General features: G+C 37.9%; 1 protein-coding gene across 13 annotated transcripts in view; it reads left to right on the forward strand.

Annotated features, from left to right (window-relative positions):
* The window catches only part of OSBPL1A (oxysterol binding protein like 1A), a 237,763-nt gene that overhangs the window by 86,887 nt on the left and 124,332 nt on the right, over positions 1-26,544 (forward strand). For all 13 annotated transcript variants that reach the window (XM_060310976.1, XM_060310977.1, XM_060310974.1 and 10 more), the window contains 4 exons: positions 4,068-4,166; positions 5,597-5,719; positions 9,899-9,980; positions 23,535-23,641. In XM_060310976.1, coding sequence (XP_060166959.1) covers positions 4,068-4,166; positions 5,597-5,719; positions 9,899-9,980; positions 23,535-23,641 — 411 coding nt within the window. The remainder of the gene's footprint in view (positions 1-4,067; positions 4,167-5,596; positions 5,720-9,898; positions 9,981-23,534; positions 23,642-26,544) is intronic.

Genomic DNA, 26,544 nt, shown 5'->3' on the forward strand with positions numbered 1-26,544 from the left:
ACCTTTATGAATCCATATTGATACAAGGTAACAGGCATTCAGTGACTCCTATGAGGCAGGCTCTGTTCACTTTCTAGATTCTTAAGGTAGAAGCTTAGGTTATTGATTTGAGACTTTTTTTCTTTTCTAATACAGGTGTTTGCACCTATAAGTTTTGTTTAATTGTGGTAAAATACACATAACATAAAACTTACCATCTTAACCATTTTTAAGTTCAGTAGCGTTAACTCTGTTCACTTTGTTGTACAGTAGGTCCCTAGAACTTTTTCATCTTGCAGAACTGAAACTCGATACTCATTGAATAGCGCCTCTCTATTTCCAGTACCTCACCCCACTGGCAACCACCATTCTACTTTCTGTTTCTATGCTTTTGACTACTTTAGGTACCTCACATGAGTGGAATTGTACAGTATTTGTCTGGCTTATTTCACTTAGCATAATGTCCTCAAGGTTCATCCATGTTATAACATGTGACAGGATTTCTTTTTTTAAGGCTGAATAATATTCCATTGTTATGCATAGACCACATTTTCTTTATCCATTCCTCTATCAGTGGATGTTTTGAGTTGCTTCCGCCTTTTGGTCACTGTCAATGATGCTGCTATAAACATGGGAGTGAAAATGTCTCACCAAGATCCTGCTTTCATTTCTTCTGGATATATATACCTAGACGTGGAATTGGTGGGTCATATGGTAGTTCTATTTTTAATTTTTTAAGGAACTTCCATACTGTTTTCCATAACATCTGCGCCAGTTTACATTCATACCAATAGTGCTCCAATTTCTCCACATCCTCACCACAACACTTTTCTCCTGTGGGTTTTGTTTGTTTGTTTGCCATTGTAATAGGTATGAAGTAGTATCTAATTGTAGTTTGATTTCCATTTCCCTGATGACTAGTGATGTTGACCATTTTTTCATGTACTTATTGACCATTTGTATGTTGTTTTTGGAGAAATGTCTGTTTAAATCTCTTGCCCATTTTTTAATCAGTTTTTTTTTTCTTGTTGGTGTTGAGTTGTAGGAGTTCTTTGTATATGCTGGATATTAATCCCTTATCAGATAACGTGATTTGCACATATTGTCTCCAGTTTCATGGGTTGTCTTTTCACTCTGCTGATAATGTCCATGGATGCATAGAAGTTTTTATTTTTTATATAGACCAGTTTATGTTTTTTCTTTTGTCACTTGCGCTGTTGTATCACATCCAGGAAACCACTGCCAAGTCCAATGCCATGAAGCTTTCTTCCCAAGTTTTCTTACAAGAGTTTTTATAGTTTTAGCTCTGGCACTGAGGCATCGGTTTCTCCTGAGGCCTTTCTCCTTGGCTTGCAGGTGGCGGCCTCCTTGCTTTGTCCTCACGTGACTTTTTCTCTGTGTGCAGGCATCCCTGCTTTCTCTTCCTCTCCTTGTAAGGACAGCAGTCATACTGGATTAGAGTTCCACGATATGATCTCATTTTACCTTAATTACCTCTTATAAAAGCCCTATCTCCAAATGTAGTTTCATTGGGGATTAGGGCTTGAACATCTGAAGCCCTTAATCTGGTTGAGTAAGTTCTTTTCCTTTCCTAGTTTACTGAGATCCCTCATTATGAAAATCTATTGAATTTTATTAAATGCTATTTTCCATGTTATTGAAATGATCATATGGTTTTACTCATTCTATTAATATGATTAGTTGTATTGATAGACTTCCGGGTGTTAAAGTCAGTCTTATTGCTGGGACAAATCCCAGTTGGTTATGATAAATTACCATTTTAATATATTGTTTGTTAATATTTTGTTAAGAATTTTTGCTTTTTTGTTCATGCTGGATATTGGTTTATATTTCTCCTTTGATATTTTGTCTGGTTTCATATAATGAATTGGAAAATGTTCCTTTTCAGTTTTCTAGGAGAGTTTGTATAGGGTTAGGTTACTGCTTCCTTAAATGCTTGATAGAATTCACCTGTGAAGTCACATGGGCCAGGAGGTTTTAGTGCAGGGGTGGGGGAGGATTGTAGTTACAAATTTAATTTCTTCCATTGCTATAGGGCTATTCACATTTTCTGTTTCTTTTTCAGTTGGTGTTTGTAATTTTTGCCTTTCAAGAAAGTTGTCCATTTTCTTCTGGGTTATAAAACTTAGGGTTAGTAATATTCCCGTATTGTGTTTTTAATGTCTGTGTGGTAGGTAGTGTTATATGCTCTTTTACTTTTTATATTGGTAATCTGTGTTTTCCTTTTTTTCCTAGATCAGTCTGTCTAGCACTTTATCAGTTTTATTGATCCTTTCGAAGAACCAGCTCTTGATTTCATTGAAATATTTCTCTTGTTTTTGCTATTTCATTGATTTTTTAATTCATTTAAAATAATTTCTCCATGTGTTGGGCTTGCTTTGCTCTTTTATAGTTTCTTAAGGTTGAAGCTTAGATTATTCAAATTATCATCCAGTTCAAAATATTTTCTAATTCCTATTATGATTTCTTCTTTGAACCAGTGAATGTTTAGAAGTGTGTTGTTAAATTTCCAAATAATTGGGGTTTTCCTAATTACTGTGCTTTTGATTTATAATGTAATTCCATTTTGGTCATTGAACATTTTCGATATGATTTCCATCTTGTCAAATTTATTGAGACTTGCTTGATGACTACATACGGATTATCCTAGAGAATGCACTGGAAAATAATGTGTATTTTGCTATTGTTGGGGGTCATGTCCTATAAACATTCAGTCATGATGGTTGATAGTGTTGTTCAGATCTTCTGTGTCTTTGCTGCCTTTTTTTTTTTCTAATTGTATCAATTGCTGAGAGAAGGGTGTTTAAATCTCCAACTATGCTTGTAGAATTATGTATTTCTCACTCTGTTACTGATCACATACAGATTTATGATTGTTGTCTTCCTGATTAATTAACCCTTTTAGCATTATGTGGTGGTCCTCTTTATCTCCTGTAATAATGCATTTTGTTTTGAAATCTATTTTGCTTGATACTAATATAACCACTCAGGCTTTCTTATGGTTACTGTTTGCATAGTATCTCTTTTTCTATCTAGTTACTTTCAACCTAGCTGTATCTTTATATTTATCTTCTGTCTCTTGTAGATAGTATATATTTGGGTCCCTATTAACCATTCTGACATTTTTTGCCTTTTAATTAGATTTCTTTTGAGAATGTGGTCCACTTTTTTACTTCATATGTCAAGTAATTTTGGATTGTATCCTTAATGTTAAGTTCTGGAGATCCTGGATTCTTTATTTTTCTCCATTAAATGTGATTTCCGTTGTTTTAGGTCATTTTCTTGGCTGGGTTTGTATTGTAAACTGTTTCTTGGATGGCAGCTCTGGTCTGTATTTCAGTGACTGCTTGGAATCTATTTTGTGCATCAGTAAGAGATGTGAAAAGACAGAGTTTGGGATTCCCATCTCTGTCTCTTTCCATTGGGTGACTCCCCTACTCTCTTTAGTATTTATGGCTGCCCAGCTCTGCTTTTTTAATTTCCAAAGACAGACTGTTGTCCAGGTATGCCCTTGCTGCTGTCGTGTCACCCTCGGGGACTGTACTAGTTCCAGGTGAACAATCTTGGGGGTGGGAGCTTGCTTGCAAAGCTCCTCGTTTCCTTTCCTCCAAGGCAACTTGCTCTCCCGTCGAGTCAGCCAGCTCTTGTTCACACTCCAGCTCTTCCTTTTCTACTTCTCATGCTTTTACACTCACTTCAAACATTTTCTATACTCAGCTCAAACAAAAGTTTCAGGAGAGTGGCATGAATAAGAAATTGGAGTTCTTGTATTTAAAGGACTTCATAGCCCAAGCGCATGCTGTGTTATATTTAATAGGATAAAAGGAAAACTACGTACCTAGTGGACTGTCTATTAGTATTTACTGCGATTAAGAATATGAAAGCCAGATTTGATGTAGGTAAGCTACAGTGCATTTGATACTCCCAATGTATCCATTTTTCTCAGTATTTTAAATGTTCGCTCGGGTATTATCACGTTAATATTGTTAATTTTATGTATAGATAATTTTAGGGTTTTGTTTTATGGGCACGAATGATGTTGTCTTACTGACTTCTTTATATCCAAGGTAAAACCCACTGATAGCTGCCTCTTCTTTATTAAATGCTTCGATGACACTGTTCATGGCTTCAGGGTTCCTAAGAATAGCTTTCAGCAGACAAGAGAGGTAATTTTATGGATTCGTTTATCTTTCATAAAACTTAACATTTAAGAACATGAAGGTAGGCTCAATGTTAACATCTAACATCTTGTTGATGATACCTTTTTAACGGGAGTGATTATATGAAACTTCTGAAATTCGGCTTAGGAATTAATTCCTTATCAACATGTACCTGCAGGTATTTTCTGTTCTTCTTTTTTAAAAAATTTTGCTTCTGTGAATGTAAGAGGCCCTTATTAGTTTTGGAAGAAAGCCTCAATGATTATTTAGTCTACCCCCGAATTTATAGGTGAGGAGAACTGAAGACTAAGATTGAAGTGACCTCTCAAGCTCATGCAGCTTGCAAGTAACAGAACCTGGCTCCAGCCCGGGTGTTCTGATTTATTACAGCGTAGACTCAGCCTTTCTTTGTGGTAAACTGAACAGTAGCAGCAAGCAAGACATTGGGATTGATGTGACGGAAATTCATTGTGTAGTTATTTAATGGAGACTCCATATCCCTTGAGATCAAAGCAATATTCGTAGACTTACCTTGTTTTTTGTAAATTATGTAAGGGGTTAAAAAGGATCTCTTTTCCAGAGCGGTTAACTTTGGCCTTGCAGAGAACCCTAAACAATACAAAACGTGACTGTCCCAAAATTTCATAAAAGGGTAAGAATTGACCCTGAAAAATGCTGCAAGAAATGAGGTAGAAGTAAGACAGGTATTTTTAGGGCAAACATTCCATCTTTTTGTGAAATCACTAATTTTTAAAGATATTTATTATTTATTTATTTATCTGTTTATTTTGGCTGCACCGGGTCTTCTTTGCGGCATGCGGGATCTTTAGATGCAACACGCAGACTTCTTAGTTGCGGCACACAGACTTCTTAGTTGCGGCATGCACACGGGATCTAGTTCCCTGACCCGGGATCCAACCCGTGCCCCCTGCGTTGGTAGTGGGGAGTCTTACCCACTGGATCACCAGGGAAGTCCCACTAATTTTTTAAAAACATAGTAAAAGTTAAAGCATCAGAGTAATTGCTGGCTCTCTTAAAATGGTCTGAGTGTCTTGTGCTTATGGCAAGTTGGTAAATTGTTTCTGGATGCATCTTATACAGTAACTTATTCAACAGTGTTGAGAACCTATAATTCTAAGTGCAAGATTCTCCACCCATTGTTTAGTTTTTATAATGTGTTTCAGTATTAATATGAATGAATATGTAAACTTATAGATGGTATTTTTTAAAGTATTGGGAAAATTTTTTATCCAGACGTGTCATGGACAAGAGACCTGCATCATTATTTTGTTGTTGGGAATTTTTTGTTTTGTTTTTTTGAGGCCGTAATATTTTTTTTTCTCCATGTACATTTTATTCTTCCCAGATTGTTGTAATAATATCTGTTTTGAGTAAAAATGTGTTTTACTTTTATTTAAATCTTTGTATTATTTCAGGACTGGCTGGAAGCAATAGAAGAGCATTCTGCTTACAGCACTCACTACTGTTCCCAGGACCAGTTGACTGATGATGAAGAGGAAGATGCAGTTTCTGCTGTAGACTTGAAGGAATCCTTAGAGGTAAATAGGAAAACCTGACCTGTATACCTAACTGTATCACTCAGGTTTTACCAAGAATTTTTTTTTTTTTTAAATATGAGGTTTTGAAATTAAGATTTCTCACAGCAGTAGAAGTAGTATTTCAGAAATAAAAATTGGAAGAGAAATTTAAGCAAGTATTGGTACAGAACTTCACTGTCCAATACGATAGCTACTAGATACATTTACATTTAAATGAACTGGAGTTAAATGAAAAACTCATTTCCTCATTTTAACTAGCCACATTTCAAGTGCTCAGTAGTTACATGTGGCTATCACCTTCGACAGTGCCGATATAGAATGTTTTCATCGTTGCAGAAAGTTCTGTTGGATCAAGTTGGGGTAGGCTCTTACCTTTGAGGGGGCACTAGGAGAGTGGGGTTTTTCTGTTGACGACATCTTGATTCTTATAGGCTCTGAACTGTACCTGTGTTATAAGAAATAATGAGCAGATGATGCTAAATTTAAACCAAATGAGAAAGTAATATCAGACTTTCCTGACTGAAGAAGAAATGATTTCCAATTAAAGTGAATGTGCAGAAAGATGAGTGTACATCAACTCAAAGCTGATAGAGTGGTACACCCATACAAGAATCAGGCAGATTTATATATATATTGATATAGTTAAGACTTATAGCTAAGTGAAAAGGGCAAGGTGTTAAATGGTGTATCTGATATGCTTCTGCATGGCAGAAAGAAAGCAGGGATGTACACACACATTTGTATAGGTTAGATCATCCCAGGAAAGATGAGAAATTATTAGCAGTTGTTGCTTTGAGACTGGGAAAGGGGGAAAACGGGGACTCTAGGACTGACAAGTACGTGAGGGAGAGTTGCCTTTCTCCGTGTATTGTGTTTCTTTTTTCTTTCTTTTTTTTTAACTTTGTGTAGATAACTAATGCAAAATACAACATTAAGAAAATTACAAATCACCAGGTACCAAAAACAATCAGTGTGGTGTGGACTGGCTTAGATTGAGGGAAGATGGAGTGTGGGGTTATCCTTGAAGTGGATTTGGCTGGAGTTAGGAAGATTTGGAGATGAGTACAGGACACCAGTACTCGCAATGCTGGCTGTTTTCTGCAGAGGAAAGTTATCAGGGTTTTACAACCATTATTTTTAAAGTTTAAATCACTATTATTAAGGTACAATTTTTATATACTAAAATGAGGGCATTTTAGCATCTTCAGTGTGATGTGTTTTGACAAATACCCTGTGTAACTACCACTCCTATCAAGGTGTAGAACATTTTTATCACCTCACAGAGCTCTCTGGTGCCCCTTCCAGGCAGTGCCCTCCACGCCATCTCAGGCAGCTGCTGATCTGCTCTGTCACCACAGGCATCGTCAGCTTTGCCCCTTCTAGGATTCCATCTAACTGGAATCACATCATATGTGCTCTTTGGTGCCTATCATCTTTCACCTGCGATGTTGTGTGTATCATTAGTTTCTTTTTATTTCTGAGAAGGCCGTCTGCTTTGTTTGTTTTTTTTTTTTTTAAATTGAAGTATAGTTGATTTACAGTGTTGTGTGTCTGGTGTACATCAAAGTGATTCCGTTATACATATACATACACTCTTTTTCTTCTTTTCCATTATGGTTTACTACAGGATATTGAATACAGTTGCCTGTGCTGTACGGTAGGACCTTGTTGTCTATTTTATATGTGGTAGTCTGTATCTGCTAATGCTTCGGTTCTTAATTAACCAAATGTGGATTGTCTGTATGTGGCAGATAGGCTGGAATTAATGACCTCTCTCTCCTACCCTCTCCACTCCTCCCTAGATGCCCACCCCCTTGATATACATTTTTGAACTTTCTCATATGTCAGGGTTGATAAGGTAGTTAAACATCAACTTAAACAAAACCAACAGCGGAAGTCTGGGTGGGCAGAAGTAGCTGCAGGAGACCGGTGTCCTGACTGTGGCCCGGCTACTCAACCTGGGTGCCTCTGACGCTCTGCAGCCCAGGTCTGTGGGTGTGCTCCTGTTCTTGGGCTCTGTGCCAGATAACCTGGATTTAAAATACTGTCTCACTTCGGGTATTAGAACACTGCTCAAGTGGGATCTCATTTATGTAGTGTAAATAAAAATTAAAACCTAGGGAATTCCCTGGCAGTCCAGCGGTTAGGAGTCCATGCTTCCACTGCACAGGGGCACAGATTTGATCCTGGTTAGGGAACCAAGATCATCCCGCAAGCTGCACGGCATGGCGAAGAAAAAAAAAAAATTAAAACCTAGAAAAATTAAAACCTGACATAAGGTGCATGGCGTAGAAGTCAGTGAGACACCATGCTGGGATCTGCAAAGAATGTGTAAGCATTAACCTTCCTAATTAGAGTTTTAGGCTTTTGTAATATAACCAGTAGCTGCTACAAGGAAATGATAACAAATTGAAGAATGTGGTTTTAAAAAATTGTATTAATAACCCCTTTCTGAGTTTTTTGCATCAATTAAATGGCATTAATTGTTTAGAATAGACGACACACATTTGTACCCAACTATAAAACAGTATGTGTTGATCACATCTTCTCCAGCTGACCTATTGTAACTCTTAAATAAATTATGGATCAAGGGAACTTTTTTCAGTAACTCTCAGATATGCCAAGGGAAGATGAATGTAATAATGTTTCTTATCTTTAACGGTAACCACAGGAACTATGATGTTGATCACAGATTCACAGTCTGCAAATGAAGTCAGTGCTTGCTTTTGTGCACCCAGCTAACTTTCACCATAGCAGAAAAAATAGAAAACAGCAGCATTGGCGCACCGTGCACATGGGCAGGGGTATTAAATATGTATAGAGTGAAAATGACAATTTTCTGTTAATAAATTATGAGTGGTAACATTTGGTTGTGCAGTGCATGTTTTCAGTGGTCCCCAGTTGACTTTTCTCCTGCCTTAAATGTGTATTTACAGGCTATGTCTGGAAAAATGATCCAGCATACAGTTTCTGTGGTGTTTCAAATTGCACAGTGTAGGTATTCTCCCTCTCCCTCTCCCCCCCAAAAAAGGTGAATTGCATTTTTATGTTGTTGGAGCTCTCAAAATAGAGTAATGTACGTTTTAAAGAGAACATTGCTTGTCCCTAGTGTGGTACCACGAGTAATTCTGCTGTGGTTGAGCTGAGCTTCAGAAGCACTGAAAAATTTATAAGGTGAAAAGCATGCGTACCTATATCACCTTGGCACTTAGGTCTGATTTAGGGGGAGCAAAAGTGTTTTGGGGATGAGTCAGTTGAGATGAGGAGTACCAAGTAGGGAAGATTCACAGGCTAAATGTATTACCCTGCCTACAACAATGTGAACCTAATATTGGTAAGGTCAGGGTTCTCAGAATATTTTCTTATTGCCGTAACCAACCAACTTTACAATGATGATTTTCTTGCTTCTTATTCTTGCTTCTTAGTTTCCTTTAAAGGGAAACTAAATAAAACTAACTTCAAAATTACATTGTTAATGCAATAAATGGTTTTATCTGATTTTTTCATTTTGGACTTCCAAATCTATACTAAGATGGGATGCAACTTACATCATGAAACTCTGTATTTATGTTTTGCTTTTAGGGATCTAAATATGTAGAAATTTCAAATTACAAGGAAAAATGAATGCTGTCCCTTATTTTTACAAGCTTTTACTTACTAAGAAGATGTCCTTATTGGTCTGATTATGTGAGGGCTGTGTGCACTTAGATTGCTGAACGAAAATCAGCTTGTGGTTTCCAAATGTTAGCACCATCTGGAGTTTTTAAGCAAAAGCAGTTTTTAAAATATATTCTTAATGGGTGCATTTTATAATTTCTCAATGAATGTAATCAAGGCTACTAAAAGTGTGAATAAATCAGAAATCTAACTCCTCAGATATATATTGTGTAATGAGTTATTAGAAGTAATTACTGCAGTTGTATGGAACACGCTTGGCCTATTGAATGTATTTAAAATTTAGAGAGACTTATTTTTATTAATCTGTACGTGATTAACTAATGGTTATATTCAGTTTCTAAGGCAATTTTCTCTCACCTTTTTCTCTCTGTTAGGAATATGTCTCAATTATTACAGTGTATCAACCTATGAAGTAAAAGTTTTGATGGAAACATTAAAGCATATGTACTGTAAAAATCCTTTATTAGTTTAACTTTGTCGTCTTCTTTTTTCCTTTTCCAGAAAGCACAGATATGCCAGCAGAGACTAGACAGGGAAATTTCCAACTTTCTCAGAATGATTAAGGAGTGTGACGTGGCTAAAGGTAAAAAAGAAACACCCCACACCCCACTCTTGAACAACCCATTATCATAGATGTTCACCCTTTGGTTGACTATACAGTTTAGATAATTTTGGGGTTTGAATTCAGAATTGTATTTAAAAAAGTTAAAGTTAACCTTTTGGGGCTGTGAATTCGTTTTGGCTACGTAGTGAGACTGTTTATGAATCCCAGAAGACTTGGATTTTGTGGTCAAATTGTCTTGGGTTTGAATCCTTGTTCTGCCACTTATTAGTTGTTACTTTTGAGCAGAACATTTAATTTCTCTGAGCCTTGTTTTCCCTATCTATAAAATGAAGCGGTTGGTAGTCTTTTGCCATTCTGTGAATGTATGTGTGAATTCGTCTAATTATTAATCTCCCTTTCAAAGGTAATTTTTTGTGCCTTTACTCTCCTTTAGTTATGAATTATCAGGAGTTAGTTATAAATACTCCAAAAATCAAAATACAATCCAATACAAAATACAAAATCCCAATATAAAATCCAATACACAAATTAGGTTTTGAGAAAAAATTATTGATTACTTTATAAATTAAACAGTTATCATGTTCCTTAGACTTAAGACTCTTAACAGTTGCTTTAGACTTTAGCTATGATGTGTTTATAAATAACTCCACTAAAATATAATCAGCTGAGTTGTCTATGAGTTTATGATTAACTACTGATTTTAATCATGATCTAGTTTATGTGTGCCCAGGGAATGTGAAGAAATGTTAATATTAGAGTAAACTGAACATAAATGTTCTGTATCTGTCCAGGTATACCTTGGGCATCCCTTTACTTCAGTTCAACAAACACGTATTTATATGAGTGATGATAGCTTTGGGAAGGACAGCAGTCAAGTCATTTTGATTATTAATTGCAAGCAAGAATATTTTATTACTTAAGGCTCTTCATCCTCAATGGGCTTTTTAAATAATAACGGCTTCATTAGACATAATTCACATAAGCCTAGAATTCACCTATGTGGAGTATACCATTCAGTGGCTTTTAGTATATTCACAGAGCTATGCAACTGTGACCATCAATGGGCTTTTAAAATACCATCCTCACCAAAAACCATCAAAACTAAGCAGAGATAATAACAACATTTAAAAGATACAGAAACTGTACAGAGTGAGATGAAATATAAGGATTAATTTCTTTGACTTGGACCAAAGAAAGAAATTATATGAGAACTACAACCAAATTACATTGTTTTTTTCTTTTAAACCTTGAGTCAGATCTCTTGGTTCAGATCATTGGTATGACATGTCACTCATAAATGATGGCATGCATCATTTGTGCTCTTAGAGACATACATGATACTCAGTACCGCAAGAGTGATTTCATTTTGGACATTGTCATCTGGGAAACTTTGAAATATCTGACTGTGATCTGACAATTCTATTTCATATATCTACAGTAAAAGTCAGTGGGTCTTAAACAATTATGTATAGAAATTATGTTCAGAAATTATAGATGTTATTTTCTGAAAGATTGGTGTAGATAAATAAAACTACATTTTATGTAAATACTAAGTAAATAGGGTTGAGAATTTCATGAATGGAATTGGAGTTTTGAAGGTAACTGAGTCTGCTCTTAATGCCAAGGGATTGTGCAGAATAATCTTGTACCATGTGTTTTATTAAAGGAAGCTGATAGATACACATCCTGTTCCAAACTGCCTACATAGTTTGCCAGTGACTTCTCAAGATGAAAAACTAAAGTGTTTGTGGGCAGAGTCCAGCTCTTGTGGTTGAAATTGTTAGCTGTCTTACATTTTAGTATGAAACTATATGAACATGAACTTTAAGACTCAACGCCCTTCTTCCTTATTGCGTCTTCTGCAGTACCTGTTCTGCTCTGCACCACCTCAATCCAAATCACTGCAGCAGCCTGTCCTTTAGTCTCCCTGCCTTTGGGAACCTCCTGCATTCCATCCTTAAAGGGAATTGAATCGGAAGCCTTTCAGGAACTCTTCCAACTCAAATTCTGGGAAATACTGCATTATTGCTGCCAGATTAATTTTAGTTACTTTAAAAAAAAATTGTTATAAATTTTTTTTTTTCTGTTGAGAAAATCTTTTAAGTGTCCTTGAAACTACAGAATAAAATGCAAAACTCTTTATCCTGGCATTTAAGGACCTTCATAGCCCGATCACAAACTGATTTTTTTAGCTTTATTTACAATTCTTCTCCCCTGTGACCCCCGTAAACACTTTTGACCACACACTGTGTCTTTGGTCTGAAATGTCCTCTATTAAAATAATGCTTTTGTTTTCATGAGTGGACCTTAAACCTAAGTTCTGCCTGGATTAATGACAAATTTATGTATCTGACATCGGCAACACATCATTCAAGGTGCAAAGAATGCTGTTTTGAAATCTCTACTATTTTATCTTTACCAAAAGCCTGGTTGCAAAAACAAATAAAATCACTCAAACTTATAAAACTTTTGGAAGACATCCTGAAAGCCATGCAGTCAATCTGTTCTCCCCGACAACCTTAAATTTACCCTTAGGTGTAGCAGCCAGGTTTTGACTATTATAAATAATGTTGTATTGTGTATTTATATTTAATCACATCACTTTATTACCATAGGATTCTTGGAAGTGGGATTAATGGGTGAAAGTATATTAACATTTTCGAGCCTATTGATATATACTGCTAAGTTACTTCCCAAAAAAGATATATTACTTTACATGCCAAGTTTAATGCATGCACTCTATTGCATGTTGCTAAGTGTATATAGTAAATCCCTGGTTAAAGACATTTGCATGTTTTCAGTTATCTAAAAGAAGAAAATCTTAAAAGGAAAAGCACTTTTATTCAACCCACTTAACACTCGCCTCAAAATTCTAGGCTTTGAGTAAATATTCTTATCACCACCTTCACTGTTGCCACCCCAGTCCAAGCCACCCTCGTCTCCTACATGCACTATTAAAACAGCCTCCTGACTCAGATCCCACCCTTGTGCCTACAGTCCCTGCCCCAGGGATCTTTCTAAAGCATCAGTGGGTTGATGTCCTTTGCTCAAAACATGCATTTGCTTCCAGGTCTTCTCACTTCGAGTGAAAGACAGAGTCCTTCCCTACCTGCCTCTCTCCAGCCTCCCTGGCCTTCTTGCTGTCCCTCAAAGCTGCCTTGGGCCTGGGTGGGTGTTCTGGCCCCTCTGCCTGTAAGGCTTTACTCCAGGGTTCGCCCTCCCTCCCCAGGTCTCTACTCCAGCAGAACCTTCCGACTGAGGCCCTTTCTTGCTGCCTGCACTGGTTTGCTCCTCCACGGCTGTTCTCTGCCCTGCTTGGTGCCCTGGGCCCATGATCACTGTCGACTTTAGGAGTATTACTAGGGCTTCTTTGCCCTTGGCCCTCTGATTGGGTCCAGCAAATGGGAGGTCCTGTGTGGAGATGGGTGGAGGGGTGGGAGGAGGAGGAGGTCGGGGTTACCCCGCTCCCTCCTGCAAGCTGTGGTCTAACCCTGCTGCTGGGCTCCACCCGGCCCAGGGCCCCATTCTGTGACTCCAGCTCCTCCTGTGCCTTCCCTTGGCCCCGCTGTCCCAGGGTAGTAACTGTGCTGCATGCCTCTCTGTTAGTTCGCTCAGGCTCATCGTTGTGCGTCATCTATTTGTAAAATTCCTTTCAGTTACACTTTGACTTTGCTGGCTCTTCCTGCCAGGACATTACTGATGCCAAGTCCCAGCTAAACTTCCAGCTCCAGCACTGGCTCTCCCCTTCCTTGTGTTATTCTTCTCTTTGTCACTCATCAACCTTCCTATATATGTGTGTGGAGTTGATTGTCTGCCTCTCCTTTTGGAATATAAACTCCACGAAGGGAGGAACTTTGGTCTGTTTTATTCACCGATTATCCTCAGCTCCTAAACAGTGCACGGCATGTGGTAGGTGCTTGTACTCGCTTGCCTCTTTCTCCCCCTCTCCTTCCTACCCGTCCTCCCCTCCCATCCACACACACACACACACACACACACACACACGCACGCATTGTGAGTGACTAAAATGAATAATGTATTTAGTTAATAAATTTATAACTTACTTCTGTTGAACTCAGGGAGAAACAAGTACTGCATTTGTTCTGTCAAGTTAATGAGTGAACAGATTGTACAATTCGGTGAGACCTTCTAGAGACAAACAAACTGGGGAAGAAGCTGTCCACACTGGAGAGCGTTTTGCATTCTTTTACCAATAGGGGTTCCGCAGTCAGTGCCATTGGTTTTTATATCCTACTCTTCTCCCGTGGATTCAGTGTTTTTCCTGAGGCAGACTTGTGAGTAGTTCTTTCACTGAGGATCTGTGGGTGGTAGAATTTCTCTCTCATCTAAATCTTTTTTTTTTTTTTACCCCCACTGGGTTACAGTTACTGTCCATTAGCATTTTGAAGATGTGATTCCAAGTTCTTCTGGCTTCTGATATTCTAATGATGATTATTTGGTGAACAGTCTTTTTTTTTTTCTTTTTATGTTCACTTACGGCTTTTCAAAGATCTCCACTTTGTCTTTGGTGTTTTGCAGTTTTAATCTGTCTTGATATCTGCTGCTTGAGGTGGTTTTTAATTCAAAGACTCATTTGTTCTTTCTTCAATCTGGGAAAGTTCTTCACGGTTCTCTCCTCACACTGTGCTTCTTCATCCGTTCTGCTGAAACTCCTCGTGGGTATGTGTGGAACCTTCTTATTTACTCCCCACCTCTTAGTTCCTCATTCTCTTTCTGTTTTTCTGTTACATTCTGAGCAGTTTCCTCAGATCTGTTTTCTAGTTTCAGTTTCTTTCTCAGTTCGATCTCTTTTGGCTGTTTAATCCTTTGACTTTCTAATCCTAATTGTATTTCGTAATTCTAGAAATTCTAGGTGCTGGTTTTAAAGTTTTAGTTTTTTCCATAGAAGCCTGCTCTTTCATGTTACATACATTTCGAACTTTATCTCTCATCATTTTAAGCGTGTAACGTTAAAGCCCTTTTCAGCATGTTCTTACATCTCAAGTTGTTGTGGCTAACTGTCCCTTGGGATGGATTGTTTCCGTCACGGTGGATTTTAGCTTTTTATTGAGAGCTTGTTTTGTTCTGCCTCCTGGATTATGGAAGTGTCCCAGCACAGTAGTTCTGTGTCTGCTTCTGTTGATGTAATAGTTTTAAAATTGGATTGCATATCTAGATGCAGCATGAGCTAGGGATTTCTGGTTTTCATGATTCCCACCCACAGTACTAGGCAGAAGATGCCCTTCTTCACTGCTTCCCTGAGCCCATTTCTGCTTTCACTGGGGGTCAAGGCCTTGCTCTGTTTGGTGAGGCCAGAGCCACATCTCCCCCTCATGTAGGTGTGAAGGCGCAGCTTTCAGCCCCTGCTTTACGTCCCTGTGCTTGGCCTTCCCTACCATGCCCTCACTGGCATGCGCCTCTTCTGTCAGCCTTGACTTTTCGGTGGGTTTCCAGCATATCTGGGATTTTGTTCCTTCAAACTCTGCTATATATTATTTAATTATTATTATTTTATCAACATCTTTATGGTTTGGGGTTAGAGGGATGTTTCTCCATCGACTTAGTAAGCCAGGTACCACAAGTGTCCCATGCACTTTCTAATGTAAAATATATCAGTAATCCACAAATTGTATCGTCTAGAATAACAGCAGCCACATACAGCCTTTTTTTGTGCATTGTTCTGTATACTTTGCATGTATTAACTCTTTTATTCCTTATAACAACTCAGCGTTAGCACATAACAACTATTATGTCCATTTTATAAATAAGCTAACAGGGACACAGAGAGCTTAGGTAACTTGTCTTAGGTCACACAGCTAGTAAAAAACCAGACAGTGTGTGCCCCTGGGCACCCTGGCTCTAGAGACTGCTCTTAGAAAATAATGAGTCTGGACTAAATGGAGAAATCTATATTTACTCCTGAACTTTTGATCTATGAGCTAGAAAAGGTTTTTCATTTTCATCCCTAGATCTGCATCTACAGTGAAAGGTAGAATTTGTTGAGGACAGTCCCTTGGCTGCTGTAGTTGAGGGGCTGTTCAAATCCTTACAGTCTCCCGTTCAGAAGTTCGAGGGGACGGTGGGATTGATGCAAGGCTGACGTTTCCAGCTCGCAACAAAGAAATCCTCTTTATTTTTCCTGTCAATTTTTTCTTCTCTTTTCTCGTCCCGAGGTTCTTTCTGGTATTTTTCATCTGAAAGAACACATGACCGTTTGATACAATTTCCTGAGCCCAAACCTTGGAGTCATCTTAACCTTGGAGCGCATCCTTCCTGCGCAGCACGTTCTGTGTCTCCTTTGTCTCTCCATTGTCCCCTTCTCTGTCCCCCCGTCAGTACACTGACGTAGGCCACAGCCGTCCTGCCTGTAGGTTGCAGCCCCTCTTGTCTGGCCATGCTGCCTCCAGGGAGTGTTCCACGGTGTGGTTTGAGAGGGGCCTCTAAAGACAGATCAGGTCTTGTGGCCTCCAGTGTCTTAGGGTAATTGCACTCTACCTTGACCTGTGTCTGCTCGCATCAACAGTCTCACCTCTCACCTCTTCCTTCCTCTTAGTGTTCAGTAGCACTGAACTTTTCTCATGCTTTAGGGTCTTGCTCCCATTGTGTGAAGTACTAGCTTTTCCTCATCTTTTAAGTGTAGCTTCTAGAAACTTCTTGGCTTCTCTAAGATGGGCCTAAGTGTTCTTACTATGTGTTTCCAAACCACCCTCCACTTTCCCTGTCATGGCACTAATCCCTTTTACTGTAGCACTTTGTGTTTCCATCTTCCCCTCTGGACAGACCCAGCCTCCTCAGGTCTTAGAAGGGGCGGGAAGAGCAAGCAGAGCTCAGGCCACTACAGCTGCTCATGCCCAGGTCTGTCATACAGGGCACTGGCGAGGGAGCTGCTGTCCTGGGTCCAGGCTTCCTTTCAGACAGCCAGATTGAGGAGTCAAATAGAGATGCAAAGAGGTTATGAAACTAAGTGATTTATTACTCGTATTTATTTTGCCCAGTCTATAGGAGAAAACATCATCAAATTCTCTCACTCTGCACCTTATTTGTTGGGGCACAGACCCTACTAGTGCCTCTCTCTTGACTTTGCTGGAGACAGAGCTCCCTGGGTCACATGTGACTCTACCTGAATCCTTTGTTGACTGTTTTTTCTCACAAGATCACTACCACAAAGAAGGTTAGGAGCTCATTGCCAGGACAGTACAGTGAGGAGTGATGCAAATCCAATGATAGCCTTTATTTTTTCCTAATTAATTAATTGATTAATTTTTGGCTGCGTTGGGTCTTCATTGCTGTGTGCGGGCTTTCTCTAGTTGTGGCGAGCGGGGGCTGCTCTTCATTGCGGTGCACAGGCTTCTCATTACAGTGGCTTCTCTTGTCATGGAGCACGGGCTCTATGCATGCGGGCTCAGTAGTTGTGGCACTCAGGCTCAGTAGCTCTGGCTTGCAGGCTCAGTATTTGTGGCGCACGGGCTTAGTTGCTCCGCGGTGTGTGGGATCTTCCCGGACCAGAGCTCGAACCTGTGTCCCCTGCATTGACAGGCAGGTTCTTAACCACTGCGCCACCAGGGAACTCCCCAGTCACAGCCTTTGATGGAGATTTTAATCAATAAGATCTTCCTCCTTGCCTCCCTTCACCTTTTTTTCTTATAAATTTATTAATTTTTATTTTTTATTTATTTTTGGCTGCGTTGGGTCTTTGTTGCTGTGTGTGGGCTTTCTCTAGTTGCAGGGAGTGGGGGCTGCTCTTCGTTGCAGTGCGCACGCTTCTCATTGCAGTGGCTTCTCTTGTTGCGGAGCACGGGCTGTAGGTGTGTGGGCTCAGTAGTTGTGGCTCTTGGGCTCTAGAGCACAGGCTCAGGAGTTGTGGTACACGGGCTTAGTTGTTCTGCGGCATGTGGGATCTTGCCGGACCAGGACTCAAACCCATGTCCCCTGCATTGGCAGGCGGATTCTTAATCACTGCACCACCAGGGAAGCCCTCCCTTCACTCTTATTTGCAAAAGAATGCAAAATACATTTCATAGTTCTGCTGGCTTCTTCCCTGTTTTGACCCCAAAAGGTCTTCCTAACTGGTACACTCTTTTCTAAAATTTTAAATTAATTCAATTTATTTTTTCCAACAAATATGTTTTTCCCTCTTACTATTCTAAAGACACCCTCTGATCAGTACTGTTCATTCAATAATAATTGTTTTATTTTCTGTTTTCCTTGCTAGACTGCAAGTTTTGTAAGGACAAAAACTGTTTCTCAGTTACTTACGCCCTATCTCCAGCACCTGGAGTGTAGTGCTTGCCACATGGTAGCCACTCGATAAATGGTAGATGCAGATCCTCTAACGAGTTCTCATAATTCTGAGACTCTCTTCCTCTCAGGACCAGTATTTTCAGTACTATCTGAAAATAATAGTTACAGATATTTTGGATATGTTCATTTTATTGGGCGTTGTATTTAACAATAAAAAAGCATATTCTTCAAGATCAGGCTCAAATCCCATTACTTTTATCAAACTTCACTTTATTACTGCATCCCATAATGGTAACACTTTTCTCTGAATATGTAACATTTTTTATGTATGTACAATTTGTTTGCTATTTATATCTTATAACATCCCTTTTATTATCTTCTTATTCTTATTTACCTCATGCTTTAACTCATTTAACACATGCTGTTCTGAGCTATATATTTTATACTTCTGTTGCAACTAGTGTTAAGTTGTATAGATGTAGACATACAGATCGAATGGTCAGTGGTACTTGTTTAGTGGGTGACTGATTTCAAGCTAATCATCTTAATTTGAACAAGAAACAGATAAATTTATATTCTTACATCTTATATAACGTTACCAATCTTGATTTTTTTTTAAGTTACGGCTTTATGTAGTAGAAGTTTTCTAGAAGAATAGTTGATTTTTATGTGCAGACATCTTTTTCTCCATTTTGAGGAGAGTACTGATTTTCTTGAGGCATTTATATAATTCCAATTACGAGATAACTTTAAAAACACCTCTTCTCATGCAGGTTAGATCATGTCTCTCATGCACGTAGTCAGATGCACTGCACTTTTTCCACCACAAGAGAGAAATTGTCTTATTTTGATATTTTCTTTATTTCCTATGACCTTAGCTTTGTCACTTGATAGTTTTGGGACTGTTTATTCTCTCTGCTGTTTGTGTTTACTTTAAAAAAAAAAAACACACACACTTAAGGCAGCACTGTTCCCAGAAGGACTAGGTAGAGGAAATGAAAAGCCATTCATCCAGTTTATTTTTTTTTAAATATCTTATCCCCAGTGATAGAAATATTTGAGTGAATGTTGAAAAACAAGCAAACTATATTTTCTTATGCCTCAAGTAAAAAGAAAATGTAGTTTTAAATAATTTATTGATCTGCCCTAATTAGCCAACCTGTAGTAATATAAATGAAAATGTTTGTATCTTATATATTTTTACACTAAAATACAGTAATTCTTTTGATGTAAAATTAAATAATCCAGAACTATTTGGATTTTCTATGTAAGCCATGGGAATAAAATATTTTTATTATTTTCCTTAGTCTTTTAACATTTGAGTCTTTTCTTTGTACAAAGTTCAGTGCATGGTATTTGGGGGCTTAAAGAGGTTTAGAGTTTACCGAGGGTAGCAGAGATTCAGCATACGTACTACCCATGTTCTCTATTACAAGTGGATGTGGCTACTTTTGGAGTCCAGGAGGAGAGGTCACATCCCACAGTGATATTTAAGGACGGCTCAATGGGGAGGATTTAAACTTGGCCTTGAAAAAAAAAAGTTTTAGTTAAGTGGGGAAACTTCTGAATATGATTAATTATTATTTCCATTATTCACGGAAGATGGAACATCTTTAACAAAGGTTTAGAAGCAGTAAAATATAATAGGTTAATATTTCTAGGAAAACAAAGAGTTCCAGGAAAACCGTCTGGCTGAAGCTGACTGTTTATGGAACGATTTAAATGTTAGTCTAAGGAGTGTGGACTTTTTCTATATGAGGAGAACAATGGAAGTTTTCTGTGTTAGGGTTTAGTTTGTTAACAACAAGAAACAAGCTCTTCCCCACTGGTTTTAAAACTTACCCAATTAAAAATTGTACAGTGTAATCATGAAAACGACAGATGGTGAGCTTTTTATACATGTCTCTAAAGTTAAGCTTTTCACATATGATCTTCCAGCATCTTTCCCGAGTTCAACAATATTTTTAGTACAAAAAATAACTTTTTTTTTTTTCAAATTAACAGTGTCCAGTTCTCAGAGTAGGCCAGATATGTTAACATACTGGCCTTCTTGATTTTATTTATTATGGCTCAGTCTCTAAATATTAGTTGGCTAAAACATATTTGCAGTGATTTCCCAGTTGGTAACTTTTCTAGAAGCTTAGCAGTTTTCCTTTTATGTAACCAGTATGCAGACGACATTGTATAAGAGGCACGCCAGTGTGAACCGACTGTCCCTGATATGCAGCACTGCCCAGAGTATTTGCCAGAGTCCACGATTTTTACACCGTCCCACGGTGCAAGTTAATATTAATTCCGACATCTCGTTTGAATACTAGCTTGTCAGACAAGTTATGTAACTTTTGACTCTGTTTTGGACAGAAGAATTTGACACACTCTGAATAATAGGTTCTCATAAACTTGTCTTAATATATATTTCTTAGAATATCTTTTGAAAGCTTGCAGAGTCAATTTTGTTTAAAAATTTGTAAACTTAAAATTTATTTAGAGATTTAATGTTTGTTTTATGCTAATCAACAAGTATATTAAGTGAGATATCTAAAACATAGACAAAACTGGAGATGGTTAAGCATGTGATGGCATTTAATAAAAAGAAATGGAGCCATGAATGGCTGTGCTACCATCTTCCTATCCTTTGTGCCATGAAAATGGAAAATTTCTAGATTACCCAGATGATTTCTGGAAGGCAGAGGCTGTGTCTGTTTTTTCTTGTGCATCTCCTCACATCCCTGGTCCCCAGCTCTGTGTAAGACATCTGTTGAGGTACTATTTAAGTCACATGGCATCTAGCATATGGTACTCTCTTTTGCTGTTTAGCAACTAAGTACAGAATAAATCTTCACAGTGTGTATCAAAGATTCAAAAAGAAACAGTATGTAAAGTCAAAATTATTGTAGAATATAGTAGTTTTCAATTATTTGGGTATTATTAAGAATAGCTAGGAAATTCTATTCCATAAGATGAAAAATATGATAAAATGTCATTTGGTGTTTATATCCAGATATTAATGAAAGACTTATTACTTTCATTCACTCTGACCTTTTCCTTTATTTTTCTTTTTTTATAAATTTATTTATTTAATTTTGGCTGTGTTGGGTCTTCGTTGCTGCACACGGGTTTTCTCTAGCTGTGGCGAGCGGACGCTACTCTTGGTTGCAGTGCACGGGCTTCTCACTGCAGTGGCTTCTCTTGTTGCGGACCATGGGCTCTAGGCGCACAGGCTTCAGGAGTTGTGGCACACACGCTTCAGTAGTTGCAGCACATGGGTTCAGTAGTTGTGGCTTATGGGTTCTAGAGCTCAGGCTCAGCAGTTGTGGTGCACGGGCTTAGTTGCTCCGCAGCAAGTGGGATCTTCCTGGACCAGGGCTCGAACCCGTGTCTCCTGCATTGGCAGGCGGATTCTTAACCACTGTGCCACCAGGGAAGTCCCTGACCTTTTCCTTTTGTTGCCCACTTTTGCCTTATGAGGTTTTTTGGGTTTTTTGTTTTTTTTTTTGCGGTATGCGGGCCTCTCACTGTTGTGGCCTCTCCCATTGAGGAGCACAGACTCCGGACACGCAGGCCCAGTGGCCATGGCTCACGGGCCCAGCCGCTCTGCGGCATGTGGGATCTTCCTGGACTGGGGCACGAACCCGCGTCCCCTGCATTGGCAGGCAGACTTTCAACCACTGCGCCACCAGGGAAGCCCTGACTTATGAGTTTTGAGAAATAATATTTCCAAGAAAAGGACTTGTCTTTGCTAAAATAAATCATGTTCATATAAAAAATTTGGAAAATTTAGAAAAGAACAAAACAGAGCAATACAACTTTATCACTTAGAATAATGGCTAAATAATTGGTCCTATGTTCTCTGTAGATTGTATTTTTCTTTCCATTTCCCATTTGAAAACTTTTGTTTCTTGATGGGACCCACTGTTTTATGGCCTACTCATTGCAAATTGCTGGCATTTGGATTTACCTGATTCTTTGTTTATTGACCTTGTTTACCATGTTTTAAGAATAGTGTTTTAGGTAAATCAAAATTACTTAAAATACATAGGATGCTACAGATTTAATTGTCTTTCTCTTTTAAGTTATTTTTTCTTAAAGCTTTCTTAATTTTTTTTATTTGATGGAAGGGACAGATGTAAAGGATCTAATGTATAATCAACATAAAATCCCAAGCTATTTCAACTAAGTACATTTCTGTCACATTAGTCTGGACAGGATGTGACATTTCACTTAAGTGACCTGTGTGTATTTTACAGCTTTCTCTTGCCAACGTTATGTTAATTTTGTTTTGTTTGTTTGTTTTCCGTAATGGTAAAGTGGATTAAGATTTTCTTTAAGGGTCCAGGGGAGATACTGATATTATCGTTTATTTCCCAATTTAACATACACTGAAAGATGCTGGACCTTGACAGGGACATATTTTTGAGAGTGAAAGACCTATTTATATGAAACATTTATCCAAATAAGAAGTAGAGGAGGGCTTCCCTGGTGGCGCAGTGGTTAAGAGTCTGCCTGCCAATGTAGGGGACAAGGGTTCAAGCCCTGGTCCGGGAAGTTCACACATGCTGTGGAGCAACAAAGCCTGTGCGCCACAACTCCTGAGCCTGCACTCTAGAGACCGCGAGCCACAACTGTGGAAGCCTGCGTGCCTAGAGCACGTGCTCCGCAACAAGAGAAGCCAATGCAATGAGAAGCCCACGTACCACAATGAAAAGTAGCCCCCGCTCACCGCAACTAGAGAAAGCACGCACGTAGCAAGGAAGACCCAATGCAGCCAAAAATAAATAAATAAAATAAATAAATAAATTTTTAGAAATCGTATTAAAAACCTATTAATGAGATTAAAAAAAAAGTAGGGGAAGTTGAGTTAATGCCGCCTTCAGATCCGTTAGCCATCATTGTCAACTACAGGATTATTTTTGTCTCTTTTTAGCACTTTGCCTTTGAATAAAATTACTTATCTAGTAATGAATATCATGAAAGGAAATGTTAATGTTTTATAAGTAATGATATCAGTCCTTCTTGACAGCTGTTTTTCTTAAACATTATATTATTTATTCCTATGAACCTTTTTTTTTTTAATAGGTCCTGGCTCTTCTCCTTTTAGGATATAGGCTTTTCTAAGTCAAGGCTTTGTTCTTTCTTTTTCTGTACTAATTTATGTGCCCTGCATAAAGTAGGTGCTTAATTATGATGCCCAAGGAATATACTATATGCTTTGCTTATTAAGGCAGCTAGAAGGAAACATGAGGTTAGTAGATATAAAAATACGTTTATGGTCTTAGTTTACGTTAAGGTTACTTAAAATCCTACTCATTTTATTTATTTTTTTATTTATAGAAATGCTTCCATCATTCCTTCAGAAAGTTGAAGTTGTCTCTGAAGCTTCTAGAGAAACTTGTGTAGCTTTGAGTGATTGCCTTAATCTCTTCACCAAACAAGAAGGGGTAGGTAGTTTGCAACTGAATTTTTTAAATAATTGTTTGGGTGTCAACACTTGATCATCCAATACATCATTGCTTTCAAACTGTCCAAAGGTAGGAGAAAATAGAGTTAATAAAGGCAACGACAGTTTCATTTTTCACCAAAAGTTAGAACTTATTTATTCTTGATTAAGCAGGATAATTCTGAAATAACTTCTGTTCATATCATTTAATTTGTTTATGTACCCATATTTAACAAGTATGTTTAAAGTTGATCTACTCAGGGTTGTCGTGACATTTTGATAAGACGGACTATGAAAGTATTCTAGGAACAAAAGGTCTCTATATGAAAAATATATACTTTTATTTAGAAAATAGATTGTTATCATACTTACCTATGTGAACTCAGCTTAATGGATTAAATATTTTTTTGTGCTCTTTGCTGCTCGCTCTCTCCCATTTAAAAATTTGCCATTTGATCTTCCAAATATAAGTAAAAGTGGTATGCCATCCATTAGTAACTCCTTTTCTAAGGACTGAAAAGTCATTAAGGTGTGGTTTCTTTTTTTATATAAATTTATTTATTTATTTTTGGCTGTGTTGGGTCTTCATTTCTATGCGAGGGCTTTCTCTAGCTGCGGAGAGCGGGGGCCACTCTTCATCACGGTGCGCGGGCCTCTCACTGTCTCGGCCTCTCTTGTTGCGGAGCACAGGCTCCAGACGCGCAGGCTCAGTAGTTGTGGCGCACGGGCCCAGTTGCTCTGCGGCATGTGGGGTCTTCCCAGACCGGGGCACGAACCCGTGTCCCCTGCATTGGCAGGCAGATTCTCAGCCACTGCGCCACCAGGGAAGCCCCAGGTGTGTTTTGCCTGAACTAAGATTTTTCTTTTTTATGTTTTTTCCTTCGTTTTCATGATTTTAATGCAAGCCAAGTAGTAATAGGCTTTGTTTTGCATTTAATTTCTACACATGTTTAATCTTCAGCTTTTTAGATTAAGACACCAAATTTCTTTGTTTTTTTTTTTAGGTTCCACATGTATGTAAAATCATATGGTATTTGTTTTTCCTCTGTTTGACTTCCTTCACTTAGCACAATACTCTCCAAGGTCACTGACTTTCTTATTGTTACAATTGATTTGTGCCTTTTGGTTAGAGATTAGGTTTTGGTGTTAAAACAAGATAGATGAAAATGGTCTTATATATGTTTCTCTTATATGTAAGGATCTAAAATTTTATTTTCCCATCATTAAAATAAGAAGCCTTGTGAATTCATGTGAAATTTTGAAAATGCTCTGTTTGTTATGTATACCACAAATTCCATAATTATTTTATTTGGAGAATAAGAAAAAATATGTAATAATAATCTGAATTCATTTAAAACAAACTTACAGAAAGTCTTTCAACAGAATTCTATTAAATACCATGGGAAAACATAATTTTTCATTAAACATGTTAACTGGTTGATTCTCCTAATGGTGTTTGAAAATATCCTTTCTCAGCATTTCTATTTTTGGTGCTTTGCAAATTTCATATTCTAGCTTGTTTAAATGAGGAATGATTTAGTGACCTAAATAAATCTAAATAGGATGATAGAATTGCAGAACATTGCAGAACAGAACAAATTATGATGTTACAGGATTCAGGTAATATTACCTTGTAAAACTAAATTCACATCTCTTGTGTGGTATCTGATGAATGTATTGATAACTTTTTTGTTCTCGGGTTGTATAGTTTTAAGGTGAACACTAGATTAGAAGTACTTTAATTTCTGAAGAAGCCAACATATCCTAATCTTTAACAGATTAAAAAAAAATAGCCTAGGTAATCGCCTCTGTGTGTAAATTTACATGTGCAAGAATATTAGCCTAAAGTTTAGCCTAATTAACCTCTTTACGCCTTTAAAATTAGTCATCAGGATTAAGTAAGATAATTGTAAGCAAAATGCTTAGCATAGTTTCTGACACATAGTAAGCCCTGAGTGTAAGTCCACGGTTGTTATTGTAGGATGCTGTCTAATTAACACTTGTGACCCCTTTTCTCTGATGGCATCTTGGAGCTTCTGTGTCTTTAACATTGGTTTTATCTTGTTTTGGGAGGAGGTGGTGTTGTCTAAAGAAAATGTATTTGACTGTGGAATGATTGTGTTGTGTTTCCATCCTTATTACTTATTATTTAAGAGATGATGGGCTACTTAAGTTCTCTGAACTTTGATACCTTCATCTTTCATATAAGAGAGACCATGTAGAAAGTCATTAAGAGCCCTGGTCTGAAAGTCTAATGGACCTCTTTTAAGTCTCAGTCTTTCCCTAACCAATTGTAGGACCTTGGGCAAGTTTCTGAAGAATAAAGATATGTGAACACCTGATGGTTGGGTGTGGAGATCAGATGTATGTATATGAATAATAGGTATATAGACCATATTAGCATATCACAAGAGCACAAAGTATTCATTTAGTAAATGGCATTCATTGTTTTTAGAGTATTTTAAGATTTTTCTTTTTAGTAGTTCTATGAAATATCAACCCTGTGGGGCCCTCAGTAGAAATCCATGGATTTCCCTCTGAGAAATACAATTATAGACGATGAGAAGGCCTAAAAAATATTTGAAAGGTAAATGGCATCATTGAAGTGGGTCTTATCAAGTAGTTAAGAATTACAACATAGGAATTTAATCGCTTAATTGAGGTCAGAGTGGGATAATTGTGCACTGTAATGCCTTATGTATCAGGCATCATAAATTTTATTTTCGATATCCAAAAACTTTATTAGAAGAGCAATGATAAGCTTGAACGCACATAGACCTGAGTCCATTTCCTGGTTCTGCTATGTAATCTCTGTCTTCACCTCAGTAAAACACAATCTCCTTTTCAAAGTGGTGACCAACCAAAAAAGAGTGTTTTAAGAAGTAAGTGAGATCCGATTGGCAA

This window comes from Globicephala melas, chromosome 13 (assembly GCF_963455315.2).
Source record: "Globicephala melas chromosome 13, mGloMel1.2, whole genome shotgun sequence".
Taxonomy (NCBI): domain Eukaryota; kingdom Metazoa; phylum Chordata; class Mammalia; order Artiodactyla; family Delphinidae; genus Globicephala; species Globicephala melas.